The sequence below is a fragment of the Aptenodytes patagonicus genome, chromosome 21 (genome assembly GCF_965638725.1).
Source record: "Aptenodytes patagonicus chromosome 21, bAptPat1.pri.cur, whole genome shotgun sequence".
In the NCBI taxonomy this organism is placed as follows: domain Eukaryota; kingdom Metazoa; phylum Chordata; class Aves; order Sphenisciformes; family Spheniscidae; genus Aptenodytes; species Aptenodytes patagonicus.
Window position 1 is genome coordinate 535,567 of NC_134969.1, and position 22,126 is coordinate 557,692.

Below are 22,126 nucleotides of genomic sequence, written 5' to 3' on the forward strand. Positions count from 1 at the left end.
TCCTCCGCTGCAGCGGCTGCCGGGCTGGGCCACGGCCTTCGCGGCCCGGTCCCGTCCCGGGGCCTGTTGCTCTGGCACCGCCGCCCCCGCTTCCCTTCCCTTCTAGCGCCGGTAACGCGCCTTTGCGTGCCCGGGGGGCCGATTTCACTTTGCGTTAGCACCACGGCAGCGCAGCAGGAGAAGCCCCTCGGGGCGGGCAGCGGCGCGGAGGGTGCCCCGGCCTGCGGCGCGCAGGGCCCGGGGCCGGCGGCGGCCCGGAAAGGGCGGTTCGCGCCGCCGCCGAGTGCGCAGGCGCGGCCCCGCCCTCGCCCCCGCCTTCCCGCCCCTTCCCGTGAGGCCCCGCGGTGGGCGCGGCGCTCCCGTCGGGCCGTGCGCGGCCGGAAGCGGAAGTGAGTGTGCTGGTAATCATGGTGCCGCTGGGGTGGGGAAGGAGGTGCCGCCGCCGCCGGGAGCTCGGTGAGCGCGGCGGGGCCGGCTGGAGGGCGGCGGGGCTGCGTCTCGGCGCCCGGGCTGGGGGGCGGTGAGGTCCCGCGCAGGCCCTGGCAGCGGCTCTCCGCGGCGCGGCAGTATGGGGCCGGGCCGGGCGGGGGTAGCGCCGCGCTCAGGGAGGGGACGCCTTCCCCGGCCCGCGGGGCGGGGGCCGCGGCGCACGGCCCGGCACCGCCGCCTCCAGCGCCGCCCGCCCTGAGGCCGGGTGGGCGGCCGGGGCCGCGGGGCACCTGCCCGATTGCGCGGCGCCGCGCCTGCGAGGGGAGCGGGGGCCGGGCCCGGCCCGGCCCGGCCGGGGCAGAGCCGCCTGACCCCCCGCCGCCCGTCCTTCTGTTGCAGATGAGTCGTTACGGTCTAACTTCACGATATCGCACTGAGAGGCGGTGAGCCATGGGGGAGAACAGTCCTGACGGCAACGTTATCTACTATGAAGTGGAGGAAGACGATTTAACGCAAGATGACAATATGATGAGGTTTGCTGATAAAAACGGGCTGGTTTCTTCATCATCTGGGACGGTCTATGACAGGACAACCGTTCTAATAGAGCAAGACCACAGTGTGTTGGAAGATGATGAGGATGAAGGACAGTGTGGTGATCACTTGCCTTTTTTACCAGAGGGTCATGAAGAAGGATTTCACTTGATAGCAGATCATGAAGGAATGTCCCAGGGTTATGTGCAACACATTATTTCTCCAGATCAGATTCATCTAACCATAAATCCTGGTTCAACTCCCATGCCAAGAAATATCGAAGGAGCAACGCTCACTTTGCAGTCTGAATGCCCAGAAACCAAGCTCAAAGAAGTAAGTAACTAAATGTGATTCCAAATTTTATGCTTATTGTGAGTCCTTTTCCCCTGGTGACCCTAAATGCTTTGAAAATGTGTTTTCCTAAAGCTGTTTGCCGGGAGGCAGACAGAAGCTTCCCTTGTTCTTAAAGGTTACTATATAGTGGAGTGAATTGCACTCCATTAAATCTGCTGTTACTGTTAGTGATAGTAATGCTTTGTGCTAATAGGCATAACTGTTTCCCACAGTCACTCAGTGGGTAAGCAGCAAAGCTGTGAGTGTCATCAGTTTTTACTCTAATATCCTGCTGCTTTCTTGCAAAGCAGCCAGGAAGCACTTTTTGACATGTGGTAAACACACTAGATAGCAGGAGAATATGGTATTGAAAATGTGTTTATATTAGTAGTGTATGTGATTTTAGTGGTCTTTTATTTTTCTCTTGGTTGAACAATTGTTTCCTGAGTTCAGAGATAACTAAAAAGAACATGAACTCTGTTATTCTGTGCTTAACCACATTCTTGAGAAAAGCACATCCAAGTTAGAGGTTAAATTCCAGACTGCTGGCAGTAGCTAAAGTATGAAACTGAAGACGCCAAACTTAAAATTACTTGTAGCTTTGTTGTGTCACTCGCAGGGAAACTGTGAGGAGAAAATAACAGAAACTTTAGACTACTTTCTGCTGTATTTTGAAAGCTTAAGTCAGCTTACATATTTAAAACGGTGATTACTTTTAATTCTGTTTCCCTAATGAAGGCTACCGGCATGCAGAGCGGTGAGGGCCTGTACAGGCTGACTTGGGATTCTTGCTTTTTAGGTGCAAAAGCAATGCAAAGTTGACTGAAATACCAACGCAGTGACAACTTTATGCTCCTTTTTTGGCCCTGCTGAGTTAAACGAGTGATGATCTAGACAAGTGTCTGTGCTAGTATCAGTGGTAGTAGTAAGTCACACTTGTGTAACTGATATCCAGTGTAAGAAAGAATTGCAGAAATGAGCCCTTGCTGAGAAAGGAAGCTGGGTTTGAATGCTCTGAATAATTTAGGTTAGTGGGGAACCTTCATTATTGCTCACTCAGCAGTGAGGAAATGGGGCTGTAGGAGGTAAGCTCTGCAATTAGTTATGAAACTTCTGGACTGAGGTTTGTTCAACAAGCCCATTTAAGTCTAAGGAACTCCTTTTGCTCAGTTGTTATTCATATTAGCAGCTGCTGTATCCTACCTTCTTAGCTGCTAAAATATTTAATTTTTGTATGTCAGTCATATCAGTACTTTCTTTTCTTTTTGTAGGATAATCAGCTTGCAATCTGCAGTGTCCAAGAACAGTCTGTACTAGCTAAATAGGTGTTGATGACTGTGCACGCGATTAAACTGACTTTATTTCTTCACCCCTCCTCTTTAAAAAAGGCTTGTAAGACCTGGAATTTCCTAATGAAATCCTTTACCTGAATTTATTTTCCATCTCTTGAATTAATTTTCTGGGTCAGGGTGGGGTGGGGAGTTGCACTGTAATTTGAGTGCAGTGGAAATAAGCCCTAAGCATATGTGACACACTTCCATCTTGTAAAAACCCTTTTTGTCCTGTTGTTTCAAATGCTTGATAAGTTGTCAGGAGATGGGGAAGGGAAAGCTCTAAAACCCCGGAAGATTTGGCTCATGTCTAAAAGTCAGCAGTCCAGTTCTTTGGTACTTCCAAAACATCTGTAGCAGTTCTAACACTTGAGATAACTTTTTAAAGTCTTAAATTTTCAGGTCAGTCTTAGACATTTATGAAGCAAAAGAGGATTTTACACTTCATTAATTACTCTTAACTTCCTTTTGTCATATTATACTTTTCTCACCATAATTCTGTCTATAAAAATATGTGTGATTATATGTCTTATATAAATGTGATTATAGTCTTCTATTTCAAATTAATTTTTTTTGTTCAATGATGACATAGAAAAAATAGCAATTTAAGGGGAATCTCGTAAGCTCAAGATGAGTTTACTTAAACTGCTCGGTTTACCTTTGACTTTGTCACAGTGTGTCAGGCTCAGCTTTTGCCAGTCTTGTTGATTATTGGACAATTACTTCCTACTTCTAAGGTAAATGTTTAATTAAGACTCTTCTAGCTTCCCTCTGGTGCACCTCCTTGGGAGAGACAGCACGCTGTCCTTTGCAAAAAGCATATGTGATGCAGCCACAGCCTTTATCTTCAAAGCAACTTGTTTCTGTACACTTTGTATCCTAGCCATCTGTGGTTTTTGCTGTTGCTGCCATGTTTCTTTTTTGTTGTTTGCACATGGCAATGGTCTTGAGTACTTGCTGCTGTAACTGTGAGTCTTTCATGGTCAATATCTACATAATTTTATGGGTGTAATCAGTGCTTATTTGATGTGCTAATGTTCCTAATGTGAAAAGAGAACGAAATGCTTTGCTGCTTTGCAGAAAGTTTTATTTTGCTTAGAACATGGTGCTAGTATTGCTTCTGTCTGCAGTATCCTTCTTGGAATAACTTGTGAATAAAGATTTGGTCTTTGAGTAAGGGGGGAGCACTGCAAGGCCTTTGTCATATTTCAGGCCATTAAGCTGAAAGTATTACTGCCATCTTTCTTTAAATATGTGCATTGGCAGCTAGGAACCAAATCCTTAATCTGTAATTAATATTCTCCTTTTCTTTGACTTCCTAGACCTAAATGTCTAGAAAGCTTAACGGATTCCTCACCTGATTTTTAGTTGGTTCATGCCTGTGTCAAATCCCTTGCGTATTATGGGAAGTCCTGTGGAGAATGTCCTGTAATGCAGTATGTAAAATGTTAATTTCCAGCAGCCTTAAAACTCTAATGGGGAACACTTACTTCAGTACTGATATATAAATTGTACTGAATCTGATGATCCCTGGTGAAGATAATGTACCCCTTCTTGTCTAATAAAATGTACTTTCTGACCCGGCTGTGTTTTAGCCGTCTATGCTCTTGTGTTTTGGCTGACTCAACACAAACAAACTTCTTAATTATGTTGTAACTGTATTGTAATGCTTGGATGTTTATTGATAACTTTTACCTGATTTGAACTATAAATTAAGGGCAAGTTGCTTTACAGTGGAATTACTGCTTCCTTCTCTGTACGGTGCTTCTAATAATGCTAAGTGACTAGATAAAAATGTGAAGACCTCCAAATTATCTTCCTCTTCAAGTTACTGTCGGTCCTGTCAATCTAGATCATTTGTTCAATTTAAACACTTGATGTTTTTAATCTTTCCTCTTTTTGCTGTCTTGTACAAAAATCAAGGGAGAATCAGATGTAAGCATTAGGAGCTGGTTTTGGTGTAGTGCACCACTTCCATTGCTTTAGCACACATGTATTTCTTGACTAGCAAATCTATAGTAAGTTAAATGCTTTATAGTAAACCTTGGATCACAGGAGGAGAAGGATTTAGCAAGAATTTGCTCTGTATTGTGAATTTCATGGTAGGCTGTCAAGTCATGAGTCCAAACATGACATTTTCCTACATGTTCTTGTATGAATTCATCGTGTTTCCTGTACTTAGGGCAGCCTAGGTAACTAGTGTCTATAGAAATAAAGAGAAAACAGTGTATCTTAAATAAAATATAGTATCAGAAGAAATTGAATTAATATCTCTCAACTAGCTTTTTCTTCTTTTAGGTTATTTAAAGCTGTTACAGTGAAGTGTAGAGTAGGTCCTCTTCCCCATCCCTTTTATAGAAACAAAACAAAAAGCCACAAACAAATCCACAGTCTCCCTTGTTAGATGGGAATGTAGCGAGGAGTGGAAGAAGTGGCACTTCAACAGGGCAAGATATTTTGAAAAAGGAAAAGTTTTTGGGTTTTGGCAGTAAGGCTCCTGAACTGTAGTTTTTAATAAGCCCCTTAGTATGGGTAATTTTCTCTCAATCTTACTGCATCTTACTGGGACAAAATGCTTTTTTTTTTTTACTTGTTCTTTCATCATCCTCTAATTTATTTCTGCTATCCTTTCCTCCCCTACTGTATTGTGCAATAGCTAAATATTTTTCATGGTAGCTGAAATTCTATGGGATAATGTTGTTTCTCATCTGTCATGTGAAATTGGAAATGCATGGAGAACTAGTTCCTGGATGTGTAATTGTCTGTTCGAGTCTGTATTTGAGACTAAAGTTTCTCCCTGGATTAATCAAGTAGTAAGATAAGCGTTGATAATAAATAGCTTGGAAAACTCACCTCCATTTAGCAACATGCTGTTAACATCAACTATATCTAAGGGGCAGGAACTGAATTCAGTACTAGCCAAAAAGAAAACTACTGCTAGTTATTTTATAGTTGCCTTATGTCTTTCTAGCTTTATAGTTACATTTCTATGCTCTGTGTAAGGATCTCTTGTATGTCTAACCTGCTTTAATATTCTCCATATGCTAAGGTGTTATCAAAGGAAGGTGAAGGTAGATGCCAGCCTATTGTTGTGGTATCAACAAGAAGCTACAGATTGAGACTACACAAGAGATTACTCAGCTCCTATATACTCAGATTTTATAAAGCTTTCTTAAAGGGGTCCTACTGGCAACTTTGTCCCCTACAAAATAGGTTGGAAGTAACTGAGAGACTACTTATTTCTCTTTCCTTACGGAGGGCCATCTAGAACCCAAATTATACCTGCTATGGGTTTGTGCCAGGGCACTGTATGACCACAGTGCTTCCTGGGAGGCTGTTGGGATGATGCGTTTAGTTAACCACAATCCCTGCCCGTGCTGAAGAGCTCATTTCCCAGGCTACCCTTATTCTAGAGGTGATCTTCTGGACAGGCAGAGCCTGGGTCTGAGGAACCTGATTGTTACAGCCCTGAAACGCGTACCTTAGTGCTTTAGACCCTCGTTCTGTAGTTACTGCTATGAAAGCCTTAAACCTGTATATAGAGAGAGGGGAATGAAAGCATGCAATGAAAAATCCTTTGGGTGCCTGAGTTCTCAGGTACTTGATATAGGATCTAGTAGGCATGCTCTTAAGGGGAAATGCTGAGTGCACGTGGCTCAAATTGACACTGTTAAGGGCTGTTACTTTGACTATTTGAGAAACAAAACCTGAAGGTGTGTACCTTCCTTTGGACCTTGTAGCACTGATATGGTCTCTACCAACAGTACCAGCAAATGTAGCATAATAAATAATGCATTCTAGATCCCCTCAACTGTTCTTATTCTTGTGCCATTGTAGTACATGAATGGGAGACAGTTTTTGGACAAAACACAAATATGTTTCAGAGAGCCATTTACAGATCTCAATAGTGATTTTACTGAGGGCTCATTGTTTCTTTCATTTATGTGATATTACACAAAGCATTAATAAAATTAGTTATTTTATAGAAGGATTTAAAAATATTCGGTTCTTAATTAGGTGTGTTTTTGGTGTTACTCCTACTTAACACATCTAGCTAAATTCTTGTTATTCTGAGAGGAGCATGACTTCAAATAAAGTGATTTTATACTTACCTGACAGTAGGTCAAGGAATCCCATGTTACTCTGTTCTCAGCTTCCAAGCTGTGGTAGTAGAAAAACATGATTATCAAATGCTCTTTTCTGATGGGTGTGTATATAAAGAAAAAAGAACAATTGTTGAGTCATGGGATGGGTAGAAACCCATAAATGTTACACGTTGGTTATGTATAGGTTCATCCGGTTCTCCTGGTATCAACCCCCAATTCGGTATCTGTTTTTCTGAAGACAGTCTGCAGCCTTTTCTAAGCAATAATACTAGGTACTGTGAGAGAGGCGCTTTGTGCCTTGGAAAAGAGGAAAATTGCTGGCTTATGTCCTGCTATATTATCTTCCTGACTAGTTGTTAGAATACTAAATCTGCAAGTTCCTGCTCCTCTGCTGTGAGTTTGTGTTGCCTTTCTAAACATTTCCAAATCAATGGAAATACTTTTGGAATACTCTTCTGCTTCTTGCCTGTCAAACATCAAGTCCTTTCTTGGGCTCTATAATCACTTTTGGATGTTAAGGTTTCTCAACATCGATAGTCAAATGAAAGCCATCAGTGTGATAATTAATGTTGAAGATAAATTTATTCAAGTATATCAGATGGCTTATTCCTCTACTTCACAAGAGAGAATGAGATTCAATTAAGCGTTATGACTTGGACACTGGAAGCTTCTACATGGTCTCTTTCCACCTGTTGCAGAAGCTGGGAAGGCTACCAAATCTAGTTCAATATGAAATTGTTTCCTGGTGATCTAGATAGCTGATTGAGAAATCTGTAACACTTGCCTTTTGATGTAAAGCACAGTGTTTGACTCACTACACTTCAGGCATTGACTAAGTAAACACAGAAGAGAAGAACAAAGCAAAATGGAGGCTGCTTTTGAGATAATAAATGGACTGATGGTTAGACCATAGGAGATGCTGAAAACTGCAGTTCTCATTCAAGGTGTTAACAGGAATTCAGTGCACAGGGCAGTGCTTTTGAGGGTCAGGTTGTGAAAGTACATTTTTCCCTTGTCTTCCTCCTCCATAAATAAGTACCTCTGCTAGAAGCACCTGAGTGAAATGTGGGTGCTATGTATAGGAATAGCGGGTAGGTTTGATAGTCTCTCAGTGTCCTTTCCAACTATTCTATCAGATTTTTAGCTAGAAATGTTTTCAATTGTTTTTCCTTTTTTCCCTCTTCTATTACTATTCTATAAGGTCAGCCTGCTTTCCCATGTGTGCCACTCCTTCCTCACATAGTGCAGCAGAAATATTAAGTTATCTGATAATTAAACGGCAATTTTTTCTTTGCCTTTGGGGTCAAAATCTATTCCATTGTCTTTGATGTTTAACTGCAGTTCTACCCTGTCTGGATTCCAGAAATGCTTAAAAATTATTAAGTATGCAGCATTTTGTCTCTTAGGTTAAGAGATACCAGTGCACCTTTGAGGGCTGTCCGCGCACCTATAGCACTGCCGGAAACCTGCGCACTCACCAAAAGACACATCGTGGGGAATACACTTTTGTCTGCAATCAAGAAGGCTGTGGCAAGGCCTTTCTTACCTCCTACAGCCTCAAAATCCATGTTCGAGTGCACACTAAGGAAAAGCCGTTTGAATGTGATGTGCAAGGCTGTGAAAAGGCATTCAATACACTGTACAGGTAGGAAGTCTCTGCCTATTTCTCTTGTAGATGTGGCTGTTGCTGTTTAGCAAGTTGCATCTACTTTTTGTTTGTGTCTGAATACAATTGTTACGCTTCTTCCAGATACAGATATGAATATAAACTCCCCAAAATGTGGAAGTGCTATACCAAGAGTAGGATGACAGAACCTATGATAACACACTTAGCTTATTTATATTGCAATAGTATTGAAGATGGTGCACAGACACAATGAATTCTCAGATTTGCTTGAGGACTTTGGAAGGGATATCAATTACTTTCATAAGCTAGTTACCTTCAATTCAGAATGTTAAGCCTTTGATCCTGTCCTGCACATTTGAATGAATGGCTTGCTTGCCTCAGGTAGAGGCTGTCTCATACTACAAGTCGTAAGAGGGATTTTTTTGGCATGCTTTTTAGGTTGAAAGCACATCAGAGGCTTCACACAGGGAAAACATTTAACTGTGAATCAGAAGGCTGCAGTAAATACTTCACAACGCACAGTGACCTGAGGAAGCACATTCGAACACACACAGGAGAAAAGCCATTTCGGTAAGTTGCTGGATGGCAATTTTTACTTCTGTGGGACTTCTGTAATGGGCCACGTGTGCCAAAAGGCAGCTATTACTGTCCTGAATGAAAAGCTATTCTCATGAGAAAAAAGTGAAGGTGGCTAGCATTTGAGCATGTTTGTTCTAGAGCTCCCTCAGTTGCCTGTAAAAGTGTGTGAAATGACTGTCTTTAAAGACAAGAATAGTCAAGCTACTTTTTTAAACATAAATGTGTGCCATGATGAGCATGTTTTTAAAACGTATTGCTGCTTCTCTGCTGTGATGCAATGTTTATTCCATGAAGGAGTGCCCCCCCCCCAAATGCTGACTTCATGCTTGAATTTTAAAGTCCTATTCAGAGCCCTGCTATAGTCTGTGTAGCATGCATAGCAGCTGTTGGGAGATACCTGATTGCTAACACAGATTAGCATTAGGACTGCTTTTCAGAGTCCTGGGACTATTGGAAAGCGTGATCTAAGGTTGTAACTAATGCATCAAAGAAGCCTGATGCTAACTCTTCTGTGATGCCTCATTCAGGTGTGAGCATGACGGCTGTGGAAAGGCTTTTGCTGCAAGCCACCATCTTAAAACACATGTTAGGACACATACTGGTAAGTCCCAAGGGTTTGTTTTTTCTTTAATTGAGCTTATTCAGTTTATACTAACTCTCAGAATCCTAATATGTATTTATACTTGCAAATAATATGTGGGTGACACCAAGCTGAGTGGTGCAGCTAATACACTTGAGGGAAGGAATGCCATCCAAAGGGACCTTGACAGGCTGGAGGAGTGCACCCATGTGAACCCCATAAAGTTCAACAAGGCCAAGTGCAAACTCCTGCACCTGGGTCAGGGCAATCCCCAATATTCCATTTATGCACTTCCATTTATGCTTGACAGGTCTTGAATTTCATGAGCATGTTTCACAAATGTATCAGTAATGATGCATAAAAATTAAATGTTGTGTTATTGTGTCAGTTCATGTGGTAAAATGGAAGCTTTTATCTGCAAGACTCCCAAGAATGCTGAATGCGTGAAGTGGCATTAAACAATCTTGTTTGTATAAAATATTCTTCTTCTTCTAGGTGCTTTAAAAGTACATGTCTGATATAATATTTGTAAGTGTGTTATATGTGTTTTGTGCTGCCTATAGGGGAGAAACCCTTCTTCTGTCCCAGTAACGGCTGTGAGAAGACTTTTAGTACACAGTATAGTCTCAAGAGTCACATGAAAGGTCATGAGAAAGGACATTCCTATAATGCACTCCCCAATAACAACGTATCTGAGGTTAGTAGCACTTCTTCCTAATGCTTCTGTGTTAGATGGAGATAAAACTGTACTTTGGGGAGGAAATGATTTGGTCTGTAGCTTGTTCTAAAGGTATAACATTTAAGGCTGGGATTTTCAAAGGCAATTGTAACTACTTGGTGCCCCTTCTCCCATGAAGAAACCCATGGGTGCCTCTTTTGAACCGAGAATTCAATGACAATTCTGAAATTGCTGGCATTCAAGGTGGCAGTGTAGGGTTTATTCTCATATGCTGTGTTTACAGTGTGCTGGTAATAAACAGTGGGATCAGTATTTCTGAAACTTCTAGTATGGTATTTGTTTACCAAGTTTTATTTAGAAAAGCTCATCTAAATTTGTCTATTCATTTTAATCGCATTAAAATTAACGCTTGGGCTGTTGCTGCTTTGACGAGTATGCCACATACTGACACAAGTTTATAGACTATCATATATATTATCATGCTTTCCCTGTAGAGTCTTATGTTTTAATCAATACTATGTAATAAGCTTGTGAAGTAAAATAAATACTAACTGTTAAGGTTTAAATCTTATTTTCTATAGGCTGATTTGTTCCTGTGCAATTTAAAATCCTAGGTTATTTAATTTTTTGGAAGTAATGTGAAAGATGTTAAGAATCCTTGATAGCTACTAAATGTCCTTTGCTTAGTAATATTGCTCCTTTGATTTTAGAACTCAGACTTGGGTCACATAGGTAAAAAAAATTCTGCGTAGACAGAATTGTATGGACTCTAAAAAGTAATTTAAAACATTTCTGACACTATTTTTTAATATATAACTCAATTTCCTTTTTTTCTTTACAGGATACAAGCCACTCACTTTGTCTGAGTGACTTAAGCCTCATATCAACAGATTCAGAATTACGGGAGAACTCTAATCCAGTGAGTTACTGTCCTGGAATTGCCTCATCTGTAACTTGAGTTTTACTTTTTTCTGGCAATGTGCTTGTCCTGTCAACTAGAACACAGCAGATTAGATATATATGGCTGGTGGCTTCTGTTTCACTTGTTCAGGCCTTCGGCATGCTCTACTTTAGGCTTTCATTTTGCTAGTGAAGGAGATGTACTCTTTCACAGAATAAGTGACTTTGGATAGAATTGTTTTAGATGTACTGAATACTGCTTTTTTTGTGTGTCTTGTGGCAGTTTGCAGGAGGCTCTCTTGACAAAAAACATATGTTTCTTACACACCCTATTGAGCCTGTAAATATGACATATTATTGCTGTCCTTTTTGGAATGTTGGAACAAAAAATAAATATTTCTGTCTAAAAGCAGAATAACCGAGTGAAAGAGAGGGATTTTCCTCCAAAATATGCAGTGCTTAATTCAACCTGTTTTTAAAGGCTCTGCATCTGATTTTACCATAATAATGTTCTTGCTTATTGATAACTGTTGACTGAGCTTAAATTTTACATAGAGGAAAACTATATACTGATGAGACTGTCATTCTTTGTGCTTCGGTGTGGAAGCAGTATGCAGCTTTTTAATACATTCTGTTCCTAGAGCAGTGTGGGTGACAGTAGTGCATAGTCCAGGATATAATCTTAGTGGAGCTATTTTGTTTCTGCTCCAGAAAAGGTTTCACAAACAGCCAAGAACAAATTAATGTGTGTTTCTGTTTCTAACAGAGTATTACAAGAAATAAGGGTTAAACAAAGTGTGGATGCAGAAGAATATATTTTACTTTTGAAGGACTTATTTATTTTTGTAAGGATTTGCTCATTATGTTGGTAAATTTGATTGTGGGTAATAAAAACTAAGTGTCATTTTACACTAGGTAAGTGAAACATGTTGCCTTTCCTGAAGGTGGCTGGTTAATTGGAGAGGTATTTCTGACATTCACATGCTACTTGACTGGGGTATAACATTATCTGATGTCTTCCTCTTTTTCTATTTGCCAGACACATGGACAAGACCTTAGCACAATCTCACCAGCAAGCATCTTTGAGTCTATGTTTCAGAGCCCAGATCATACTGCAAATCACGATGACTCTCAACAGACAGGTACAAATTATATCTGCACTATTTTGAGAGAGCTTTTTGACAGTTTTCCCCCCTCTGCGTGCATGTACTTAATTCAGGATTTCAGACTGAAGATTACTGCCCCACATAACTCTAAGTAGCAAACAGAACTTTAACTTCACTGTTGCAATTCTTTTGTGTTGGAAATGCATTGTATTCACAGATGGTGTAACACTCAGGCAGTGATAGGGGAACTGACCAAGTGTTTACAGCGTGTTGTCGTACAATGCTGACATTGATGCTCTTGGACTTTTCACATAAGCATTGTTTTCAAGCTTCCTCTCTTGATGTAGCTGCACAAACCTGCTGATAAAAAGGCTTCTTAGAGAGCTAATGAGGCTCGTCAGCTTGTGTGTAGTACTCAGTGTTACCAGCTTCCTGAATTTGGACCTACTTTTAGATTTCACTGTCTAGTGTTACATGTTTTTGAGCCCTAGTCTGAAGATGTGAAAGTGGTAATGCTTTACTTAGCAAAAATCCATCAGCTAGCTGATAAGTTCATTGAAAAAGCTGTTTATTCAGATCTTATGAGAACTGATGTATTCATATTTTTCTTTGTTTCTTTTGGCAGCTGCCTTGATTGAAGGTTTTAATGGCGATGCAGACTCAGTCACTGCTGTTCCGCCTTCTGCAGGAGACTCGGCATCATTGTCTCTTCCACTGGTACTGCAGCTTGGCATCTCTGAGCCTTCGCATTCAGCACTACAAGCCTCAGCAGCACCTGCTGCTCCCTCCTCCGTAGGAACCAGCTCACAGCAAGCTGTATTTGGAAATCCTGCAACTGTTTTACAATCCCCAGAAGTGCCTGTTCCTCACAGCACACAGTTTGCAGCCAGTCGCCAAGACTTCCTGCAGCACACTCAGACACCGCCACAGCCCATTGTACAAGGACTTTCAGTGGTTGCTGGGGCATCTGCCCCAACAGCATCAAGTGCCACTGAGCCCCTGCCAGCTGTAGTTCAGACTGTGCCTGTTGGTGCGAACTCCGTTCTGACCAGTAATCCAACTATAACAATTACTCCTTCTCAGAGCACTGCTATTCTGCAGTCCAGCATTGTCATGGGAGAGCAAAACTTACAATGGATCTTAAATGGTGCCACTGGTTCTCCACAAAGCCAAGAACAAATGGTTAGTATATCTGGCATAGCTTTGAAACAGCTTGAACCATCTCTCTTCCTCCTAGAGTCCTTGCTTTTGAAAAGGAAGGGGATCAAACCTGTGATTGTAAGATACAAACCAGGATGCAGTATTGTATAATGCTTATCATGTTAATGTGTATAAACATGTCACCGATGCAGCCCCTAAAATAGATAGAGAAATAAATAGAAAATAGATAGAGAAATCCAGGGTGCAGAAAAATCTTGCTGTCTTCTTTTCCCCAGTGACAGACTTCTCACAGCAGGTAACAGCTTGGTTTATCCAGGACAGTGCACCACATGGCCTGAGATTATATGTGGATTTTAATATATTACTTTTGACAAGTAGAAGGACAAAAAACTCTGCAAAGTTTGTGTTTAGACATTCTGTAATCTGTCTCTTCCTAATTTAGCCTGAAGATAATGAAAAGTTTTCTGGGAAAACAGGATGTTTCTGGCTCTCCAGTAAATCTGGATAGCTGAGACTTCAACTGTTTTATCTTTAAGAATACTCTTGCCACCTTTAGACTTTCTCAGTTGCAAATGGTCAAGAGTGAATGGCAGCAGGCACAAGTGGTATGAGCAAGCACAGCAGTTTTTCAAGAATTCATTCATTCACTTGTCAAAAAACACAAGCTGTGTTAACAAGCGTGTAGTGGGGAGGGTGATCACTCCCCATCTTTAGGACTACTGAAATAATACTCTGAGTTTTGGGATAGCCAGAACATAGGCCAGAACCAAGCTAAATGTTATATTTTTTTATTACTTTTCCTGGGTGTTCTCTTTGGAATGTGTGTATAGCTGTTTCTTTTGATTGCAGCTGTTTAGAATTTGAACAATAGAAATTTGATTGGAATCAACTCACACTTTTTTCTTTTTTTTTTTTCTTTAAAGCCACAAGTTCCAAAAGTAGTAGAAAAGGTTTTTTTTACCACTGCATTACCAGTAGCTGGTAACACAGGTAAGCTTGACACCGAACTTGCTTTTCTCTCTTTCCCTGTGTGTAGTACTGCTAGCTTGACCAGGATTTGTGGTGATTTTATTGCTTGCAGAAATGTTGAAGACAATCCTTTCATTTTTTTTACCTTCCTGAGGTTTTAAGTGCAGTCTGCTGTAGACTCATAGGTTTGTACTGAGATCTGTCCTGTAGTAGTTTCTCTAACAACTTGTAAGATAATCAGGTTCACAGATCAGATCCAATATTCATAAAAACGGTATTTTAATGGAACTTATATAGAAGAATAAAAGACAAAATGCACTATCTGTGAGATTCATCAAAATGATACACAACTGTAGAAGTTCTGTTCCATAACATGCTTCCCTACACAATGTTGTTATATTGCAAAGATGAATCATTTGAAGTCGAGAGATTAGGTAAGTTTAAAACTTAAATTTTAAAAAAGAAAGGAAGCCAGGCAAATAGAGCGGCATAGGAAGAGTGAGGAGGAAGCATGAGAAGCAAGATGGGAGAGGAAAGCAGACTAGAGAAAATTAACAGGAATATACCTGTGTTGATGTCAAGGAGTAGAATTACTGGTGTAATGTTGTATCATCATCTTCAAAGATTGGTGCATAGGGACTGGGGCATTTGAATGCCACTCTTTATTGGATTTTATGCTGTAAAAGTTACAATGGCTGTCAGAAGAGACATACTGTGCTGTGTAAAAAAAAATTTCGATCAGACTTCTAATGCCTGGGTTCAGCCTGAACAGGTTGCTCATCAACAGAAAGTACCTGCCACTTTTTTGTTATTTATCATCTGCTAGAGGTATTCATTGTACTTGAACAAAGTAACACGTAATCTCTGCTGCAAGGTGCATACAATCTAATTTAACAAAGATTATTTATTTCTCCCTGCTGTGAAATTATGTAGTTCCGTTGTGTTTTGTCTTTGTTTCACCTTCAGGAAACCCTGTTCAGCAGATTGGTCTCAGTGTTCCTGTCATTATTATAAAGCAGGAGGAGGCCTGCCAGTGTCAGTGTGCCTGCCGAGACTCTGCCAAGGACAAAGCCACCATTAAGAAGGAATGTTCCTCACCTGATTCAAAAGCTTTGGAGCAGCCAGCTCCCCAGCTGCAGCCTCAGACCTTTCCTTCCTCTTCCCCTTCTCCTTCGTGTGGGCAGAGCAGTCAGATAGTTAACCCTTCCGACTCACAGACTGAAACATTAAGTGCCATGGATGTATCGGACTTCCTGTCCCTCCAAAGCCCTGAAACCCCATCTAATATAATTCCAATCGAAGCACTACTGCAGGGTGAGGAAGAAATTGGTTTGAATAGCAGCTTCTCTAAGTGAAGATGTTCCAGATTTTCCTTTGCACCTGGAGGGTAAAACCCTTCTCCTCAGAAGCAGAAACTGAAGGATTGATTCTTTTTCCTTCCTCTTTGGAAGTTTTGTGGCTTATTTCTGCTTCACAGATGTCATCTTAGTCACATCCCAGGTACATCCATCTTTGAGAATGAATCTAAGAAAAGGAAAGAAAAAAAAAAGCTAAGTTATATATGAACTGTTTTGGCTGCACTGTCTGTCACTTTTGCTTGTCATATGTGAACACAGAAGTTAAGGTTACTCGTGTGCAAAAAGATTTTAAAAAGAAAAAGGGGGGTTAGTTTGTTTCCAGTTGCACATCACTTATGTTTGGGATTAAGGTACTGGCAGCGAGTGGGTCTTTGTTACAACTCTTTGGGTCTATAATTTTCTTCTGTCTCTTATGTCTGATACTAACCATGCACTATAAGGGGAGCCCAGGAAAGGAATTTGCTGTAGTAGGAAAATGGCGTTATTGTAGAAGATGATTTATCCGCAATTTTATTGGAATGCGATTGTCACATCACTGAGTTGGGAGCTGATACCTGGGTTTGCTTTGTACTAACGCTGTTACTAAAGCCTACAGAAATTTTTTGGGAGTTTATTTCAGTAGAGCACAAGTACCTTGTGCTCCTGATAGATTTGTTCATTTAATTTCATTAGGACTTAAGTGTGGTGGCAGACACGCTGTTTCACAGCATGGAAACACAATCGGAGCCCCTGCTTACTCAGGCTCAAGAGTCTGTTTTCTTTGCCTCTCTTTGAAGGATGCAGTGAGTCCCAGATGTAGTCAGATTGGTGCCTGCTGCTCTTTTGATTTATTTGGCTCTGTTCAGAAACAAGTCATCCTTTTAACCCCCGCGACTGTTTAATCAGGAGCATGGTGCCTTTGCTGGTTACTCTCATCTTTTGTCAAGAACAACTCTAGGAAAATTTTCAGAATGATTCAACATAAATTCAGTTTGAATTCAGTGAGTCTATCCTTCAGCTGTCCATAAATGCTTCCTTTTTTTTCTGTTAAGCTATATAATTTCTGCCTGAATCTGCCTCCAACCTACTGCAATGCCAGCTTTTTGTGCACGGGGCTATTTCTTGACTAAAAGATGTTACAGAACATAGTAGTTTTTCATATCAAACTGAAAGTCTATATTCTAACCTACTCAGGGTAAATAAAACACAAATCCCCCTTCCACCAAAAAGCCTGTAATGTTGCAATAAATGCAGTCTCATTCTAAATGGTTTATTTATGCTGCATTATTTTAAAAGATGTAATTTTATAGTGTTTTATCCATCTTTCTGGCTTTGGCTGTCTTTTTGTGTTAAAGGAAAGAATATTAAATAGTCTTTATTCAGTTTACAGTGTTGTCTTTAGTGAGATACAAAGATAATGACTGTAAGCCAATTAATGTGGAGTGTCTCTGGGCACTAAACTTAGGAATGCAAACTCCTAGTGGATAGAGATCTTTCACTCTTTGTAGTTGATCAAAGCTGCTCTCTGTACCTGCTGGGGGGAGAATCATATGAGTGCAGCCAGACCTCCCCAGGATACCGGAAGATTAGCAGGTTTTTTTAACCCTCTTGTGACGTGCTCTGTGTAGCCTTACCAATACCGCTGTCACAGTCTTAGCTGAGACAGTGGCTTAAGCAATCTCGCGCGCTACTCCCTTGCGAATCTGCTGCCACAGCACAGATGGGAATGGGCTGAAGGGAACTGGCTTTTCACCTTTCTGACAGCTTGCTTCCACTTGTTAAATGCAGAAGGGTAAAACTGCCCTGTTAGGGCAAACGTGAGGGAGGAGAGGCTGTGCAAAGAATGCTTTGTGCCTGGGAAGTGTTGTGTCACTCTACTAGGGGAGAGTGCTCTGTTTAGGTAATTGCAGTGATGAGCTTGGGGGCACCAGCTGAACTGGAAACATACTGATCGTGTTTCCTCTCGGTGCGTGTTGGCACATGCTGCAGTGCTGTGCAGCGCTGTCGCAGCGGGGATGTGGGTCCTGCAGCAATAAGGTTTGCATCCACGAAACGCGTATTAACAAAGCGTTTTATGTTTTGTTCTTGTGATGGTAGTCCCTAGAGGGCAGTGAGATGGTGGGCCCCTTTGTTTTTCTCCTACAGCTTCATTTTGCGATGCAGTTTGGTTGCACAGCAGCAAGAACTGCTTTGAACACAAAAGAAAGTCTCAAGCCTGTGTGGCTGGGACTGTCCTCACAAAGATGAGTCTCCTGACAGCTGTCTCGTGTAGAACTCTACTTCGGAGGAGTGTGAGTGGCACCTGGAGCTGCGTGGGGGGTCCCCCTGGGGCACAGGCCACTGCAAGGGGCTTTGCGCCTTTCCTGTGGCGTAGTGCGGCAGTGGTGTTTGAGGGTGAGTGGATGTATGTGTGCGTGCATGTGAGAGTCTGCTAATGCAGGAGCATGTAGATTCCCCTGGAGTTGCGGGGTTTTCTCTGATGGGGACAAGGCTACCAGATGTGGCCTGAAATGTGACAGCTGGGGGATTTAGCAGCCTCTTCTGAGCCTTTCCATCCTTCAGGGAAGCGTTTTTCCATGCTTCTTTTGCTACTTGTGACTTAGTCCACCTAAAACACGCTTCTGGTTGGACCAGATGACATCTTCAGAAACTCCTTTGTGACAGAAATTAGTAGAATAATCTACCAAAGGCTTTGAAATTGGAAGCTAATTTAGAAGTGTGATTGGCAGCAGTGAGGTGCTGCACGCATCCTTTTGAGTGGGTGTCAGAGTTTAACCTCTCTGCTGTTTTCTCTTCACAGCTACTCTTTTCTCTTGGTGTGTTCTAGGAAAAGCAATGTGTTCCAAGTTTGTGCTGACTTTTAGGTGCATTGGGTTTGCCGTTACCCTCTTGTACGTGCATCAGGCAGGCTGCGATTTGGATGAAACTAATTAGAGCTTGTAATGAGGCAAGAGCAGCGTGATTCTGTGAACGCACAGGCTGCTGCACCACAGACTGTGCATCCCACCCAGTCGTGTTGTACAGATGTGTGCTTTTGTTTAATTGTTGGTCTGCTTTCCGGGGTGTTCCATGCTGCGTGTATCTGATACGTTTCACAGTGGACATTTGCATCATCCCCAGTGTTGTGTAATCAAATGTTGTACTGCTGGGGTGGTCGTTAACATGCTTGGATGGGAGGAGATCTGTGAGCAGCTGGCAAGAGAAGGCAGTCGCAGCAAAGCCCTGAGATTCCTCGGTGCCAGAGAATTTTCTGTCCTTCTCCCCTTGTTGCTCCAGCATTTAGCATATTCATAATAACGTTTTTAATAAAGGGGGGAGTTTCTACCATTGCAGATCTGGTTGGATTCCCAGAAAGGGGCATATTCTGTTAATACGCTGGAGCCTCTGAGAACAGTGTGCCCTCCCTCTGCAAAATCTGCATTTCATGAACCCCTTTAATTATCAGTCAGAGAGCAAAACTGCACTGCTCTGGGTCGTTCTGTGTTAAAGGTTTTGCTGTTTTGTGGCTTGTGGGGATTTACTTGGTTACTTAACAGTTTCTAGATGGGTGCAGAAGCTTAAACATGTAGAATGGGCCTAATTACCAACATCGGTAGCTCTAATCGCCAAGCAGTGACCCAAGGAAGCAGACTTGGCGTGCAGCTGAAGGCTGTAGAAGTTGCTTTTCATGCTTGTAGATGGTAGAGGGATGGAAAATCAGCACTGTTTAAATGCTGGTACTGAATTACATAGAACAAAGTACGAATTGGGCACTTCTGTAATGCTGACCGTGTCCAGAAAGACTAGTTCGCAGAACCTCATACTGGTATCTAAAATGCACTTTAGGTTATTTTTTCTTTAACCCAATTGCTGCAATTTCTTTTGTATATACTTTCACAAAGTTTATTTTTGCTCTGAGTAAAAGTTAACAGGGGTGTGCAAAGATGAGCACTTAACTTGGTGCAATACTTGTAGCTAAAGATCATTGTCCCATGTGGTCAGTCTGTCTGTGTCTGTCTAACTGAATATATATATATAGTAACTAGCTCAGTGACATACTGCCCTTCCCTGTCTATACCCAAGAGAAATTATGCATCACTAGCAAACGTCCAATCTATGCAAATATTCCACTGAGAGCACTGTGCTTTAGCAGGCCTTTTCTCTCACGCTTTCTGGTGGGCTGCTTGTCACTTCTGTTGGACATAACTGTGTTCCTTGGTGTATATCCTTTCTCCCTTGTCCTCCGCTCTGTTCTGCCACACGAGTATGAACAGAAGTGACAAGCTGTTCTGAAACAGGCATGTTGCACCTTTAAAATTTGTCTTCACGAGATCGTTTTTGATGTCATGTTATCTGCCTTACTTTGTGGAGGATGGCGCTTCTGCAGTCATCCAAGATACTGTTTTTGCAACTGCAGCAACACTGTTAAACTGTTTACAGTACTCTTCCTGCACCAATTATAAATAAGGCTCGGAGAACGAATGACTGGCCTGTTGGTTGTGGAACTGCTGGGGGAGAGTAGTTAAGGCGTAATTGACCTTGGAGCTGATTGGAGACGAAAAGCTGTTCCTGATCTGGGGGCGGGGGGGGAAGCACAGCTAGTGACTGAAATGAGAGGCAGCCAGGTCTGTGATGTAGACCAGATGGGATCTTGGTGTCACGTCCTTTGTTCTGCTGCTGGCTGGCTGTGAGACCTTGGGCAAATCACCTAACCTCTCCGTGCCTCGGTTTCCTCCCTGTGAAATGAGGACAATGAAACTTGTCTTTGTAAAATGCTTTGAGATCTATGGGTGAAAAGTCCTTGGCGTTAGTGATCTGACCCAGCTGGGCAGAACTGTTAGAGTCAATTTGGACTGTAAGGCAAAAAAAAAAAAACGTCTTTTAATAAACCCTACAAATTTCTGATTGCATAGTTTTTAATTGGTACACTATTTTTTCCGTAACATATTTTGGAAACAATGTCAAGTTTTTATAAATGTTACCTGTAGTTGATACTCATGGACAGGGCTGAACTTTTAACTTTTTTGCGTCTTGTCTTGGTATATATCATATGTTCTAGAAGTTGGATTCTGTGTCTGCACTGAGAAATGCAAATTAAACTGGATATTTATGTAGTAGTGTACATAGTCTAAGTGTGTGTGTTCTTGGAACTAGTTTAAAAATCCCACACCATGCTTTTGGTGGTGTGCAAGCTGGCCAAAATTTGGTTCATTATGCAGTGTACACTTTCTCAAATAAATGCAGTTTCTACTTTTTCTTACAAGAAATTTTTTTCATATGATCTTTTTCAGCAAAATCAAGGGTATGTTTCTGCAGTACCGTAGTTACAGTAGCTGGTATTTCTTGCTGTGTAGCTTTGTGTCCTTCCACTTGCTTACTGAACCGGAGCTATCCGTCTGACCCTTGTTTGGAGAGAGAGTTGTAGTTGCAGTTCTATTTCACACAGACCAGCATCAGCGCGGTGGGCAGGGATGCGCAAACCTTGAGCCTGGTTAGTTACCGAAGCAGTCTTCAGCATCGACAGCTCCCTAATTGTCAAACCAGGAGGTCTAGGAGAACCACAGGTTGTCTGCTTACTGCTTTTGTTTTGTTTGGCACGTACGGGGAGCTGGGCAATGGTCTTGGAGATGACAGAATAAAAGAACCCCAGTTTTTCAAGAATGTGTGTATGGTATTAAAGGAATTTATTTAACTATGAAACATGGGAACAAATGTGCTTACATTGAGCAATGTGAATATGTTAGTTACAGGTACAGTACTTCCAAAGGAAGAGCATCTCCAAAACCCAAAAAAAAGAGTAAATATGAATTTGTATTTTTTGAAGAATGTAAAATGTGAAATAATGGTGTTTGCTTAATTGCTCATTTTGTATGAAGTTAATATTGTACTTTGAAATATCTGCAAAGAAGTGGAAATTAACTTTTTTGGAATTGAAAGCAATATTAATACTAATGGAATCCTAATTAAATGCTTATTTAAACATTGTGTTATGATAGTCTTTCCTCAGAGTATTTATAAATTATTTGGGAGAAGATGTGAGGATCCTTCCCCTGCCCCCTTAGGACAGATCAGGGCATGAAGGGGTTTTCAAATCCTGACAGACAACAGCATTTGCCTTAGCAGGCTCCTCCCGCCCCCACCAACAATGACTTTCATAAACTTCATATCCTCAAGTTCACTCGGGTATGGATAAGAGTTAGAGTGGATGTTGTGAATCTGCAAATTACTCTTCATTTTTGAAAATGGGAAATGCGTGCGTAGTCCCTTTCATGCAAACACCAGCTGTGTTCAATGCAGGTGCCATGATGTCAAGCACCAGCAAGGCACTGTAAGCCAGCTGAAGCTGCAGGGGAAGTGAGAAAGGTACTAAAACTACCATCTTTACCACAGGAAATTTTGCCTAAAGCCTTCAAAGCGGGTATGCTAAGTACTTTCCAATAAAGAGAATGGGAACTTTGTGGAAAGCTAGTGGCAATAAG

General features: G+C 41.7%; 1 protein-coding gene across 4 annotated transcripts; it reads left to right on the forward strand.

Annotated features, from left to right (window-relative positions):
• Positions 1-352: 352 nt before the first annotated feature.
• MTF1 (metal regulatory transcription factor 1) lies at positions 353-16,934 on the forward strand. 4 transcript variants are annotated; one of them, XM_076357635.1, is made up of 11 exons: positions 353-389; positions 829-1,293; positions 8,137-8,375; positions 8,796-8,927; positions 9,464-9,537; positions 10,080-10,213; positions 11,037-11,114; positions 12,135-12,237; positions 12,827-13,383; positions 14,286-14,352; positions 15,298-16,934. In XM_076357635.1, the coding sequence occupies exons 2-11, from the start codon at positions 880-882 to the stop codon at positions 15,684-15,686; spliced, it is 2,187 nt and encodes a 728-aa protein (XP_076213750.1). In that variant the 5' UTR covers positions 353-389; positions 829-879; the 3' UTR covers positions 15,687-16,934. The 4 variants fall into 4 exon arrangements, with proteins under 4 accessions (XP_076213750.1, XP_076213748.1, XP_076213747.1 ...); XM_076357633.1 differs by having other exon boundaries at positions 382-401; XM_076357632.1 differs by lacking the exon at positions 353-389 and adding an exon at positions 390-456.
• Positions 16,935-22,126: the final 5,192 nt, after the last annotated feature.

Coding starts and splice junctions, on each gene's coding strand:
- MTF1 (XM_076357635.1), top strand. CDS start 880: ATGGGGGAGAACAGTCCTGACGGCAACGTTATCTACTATGAAGTGGAG. Junction 8,376..8,795: donor GCATTCAATACACTGTACAG/GTAGGAAGTCTC, acceptor CATGCTTTTTAG/GTTGAAAGCACATCAGAGGC. Junction 11,115..12,134: donor TACGGGAGAACTCTAATCCA/GTGAGTTACTGT, acceptor TCTATTTGCCAG/ACACATGGACAAGACCTTAG.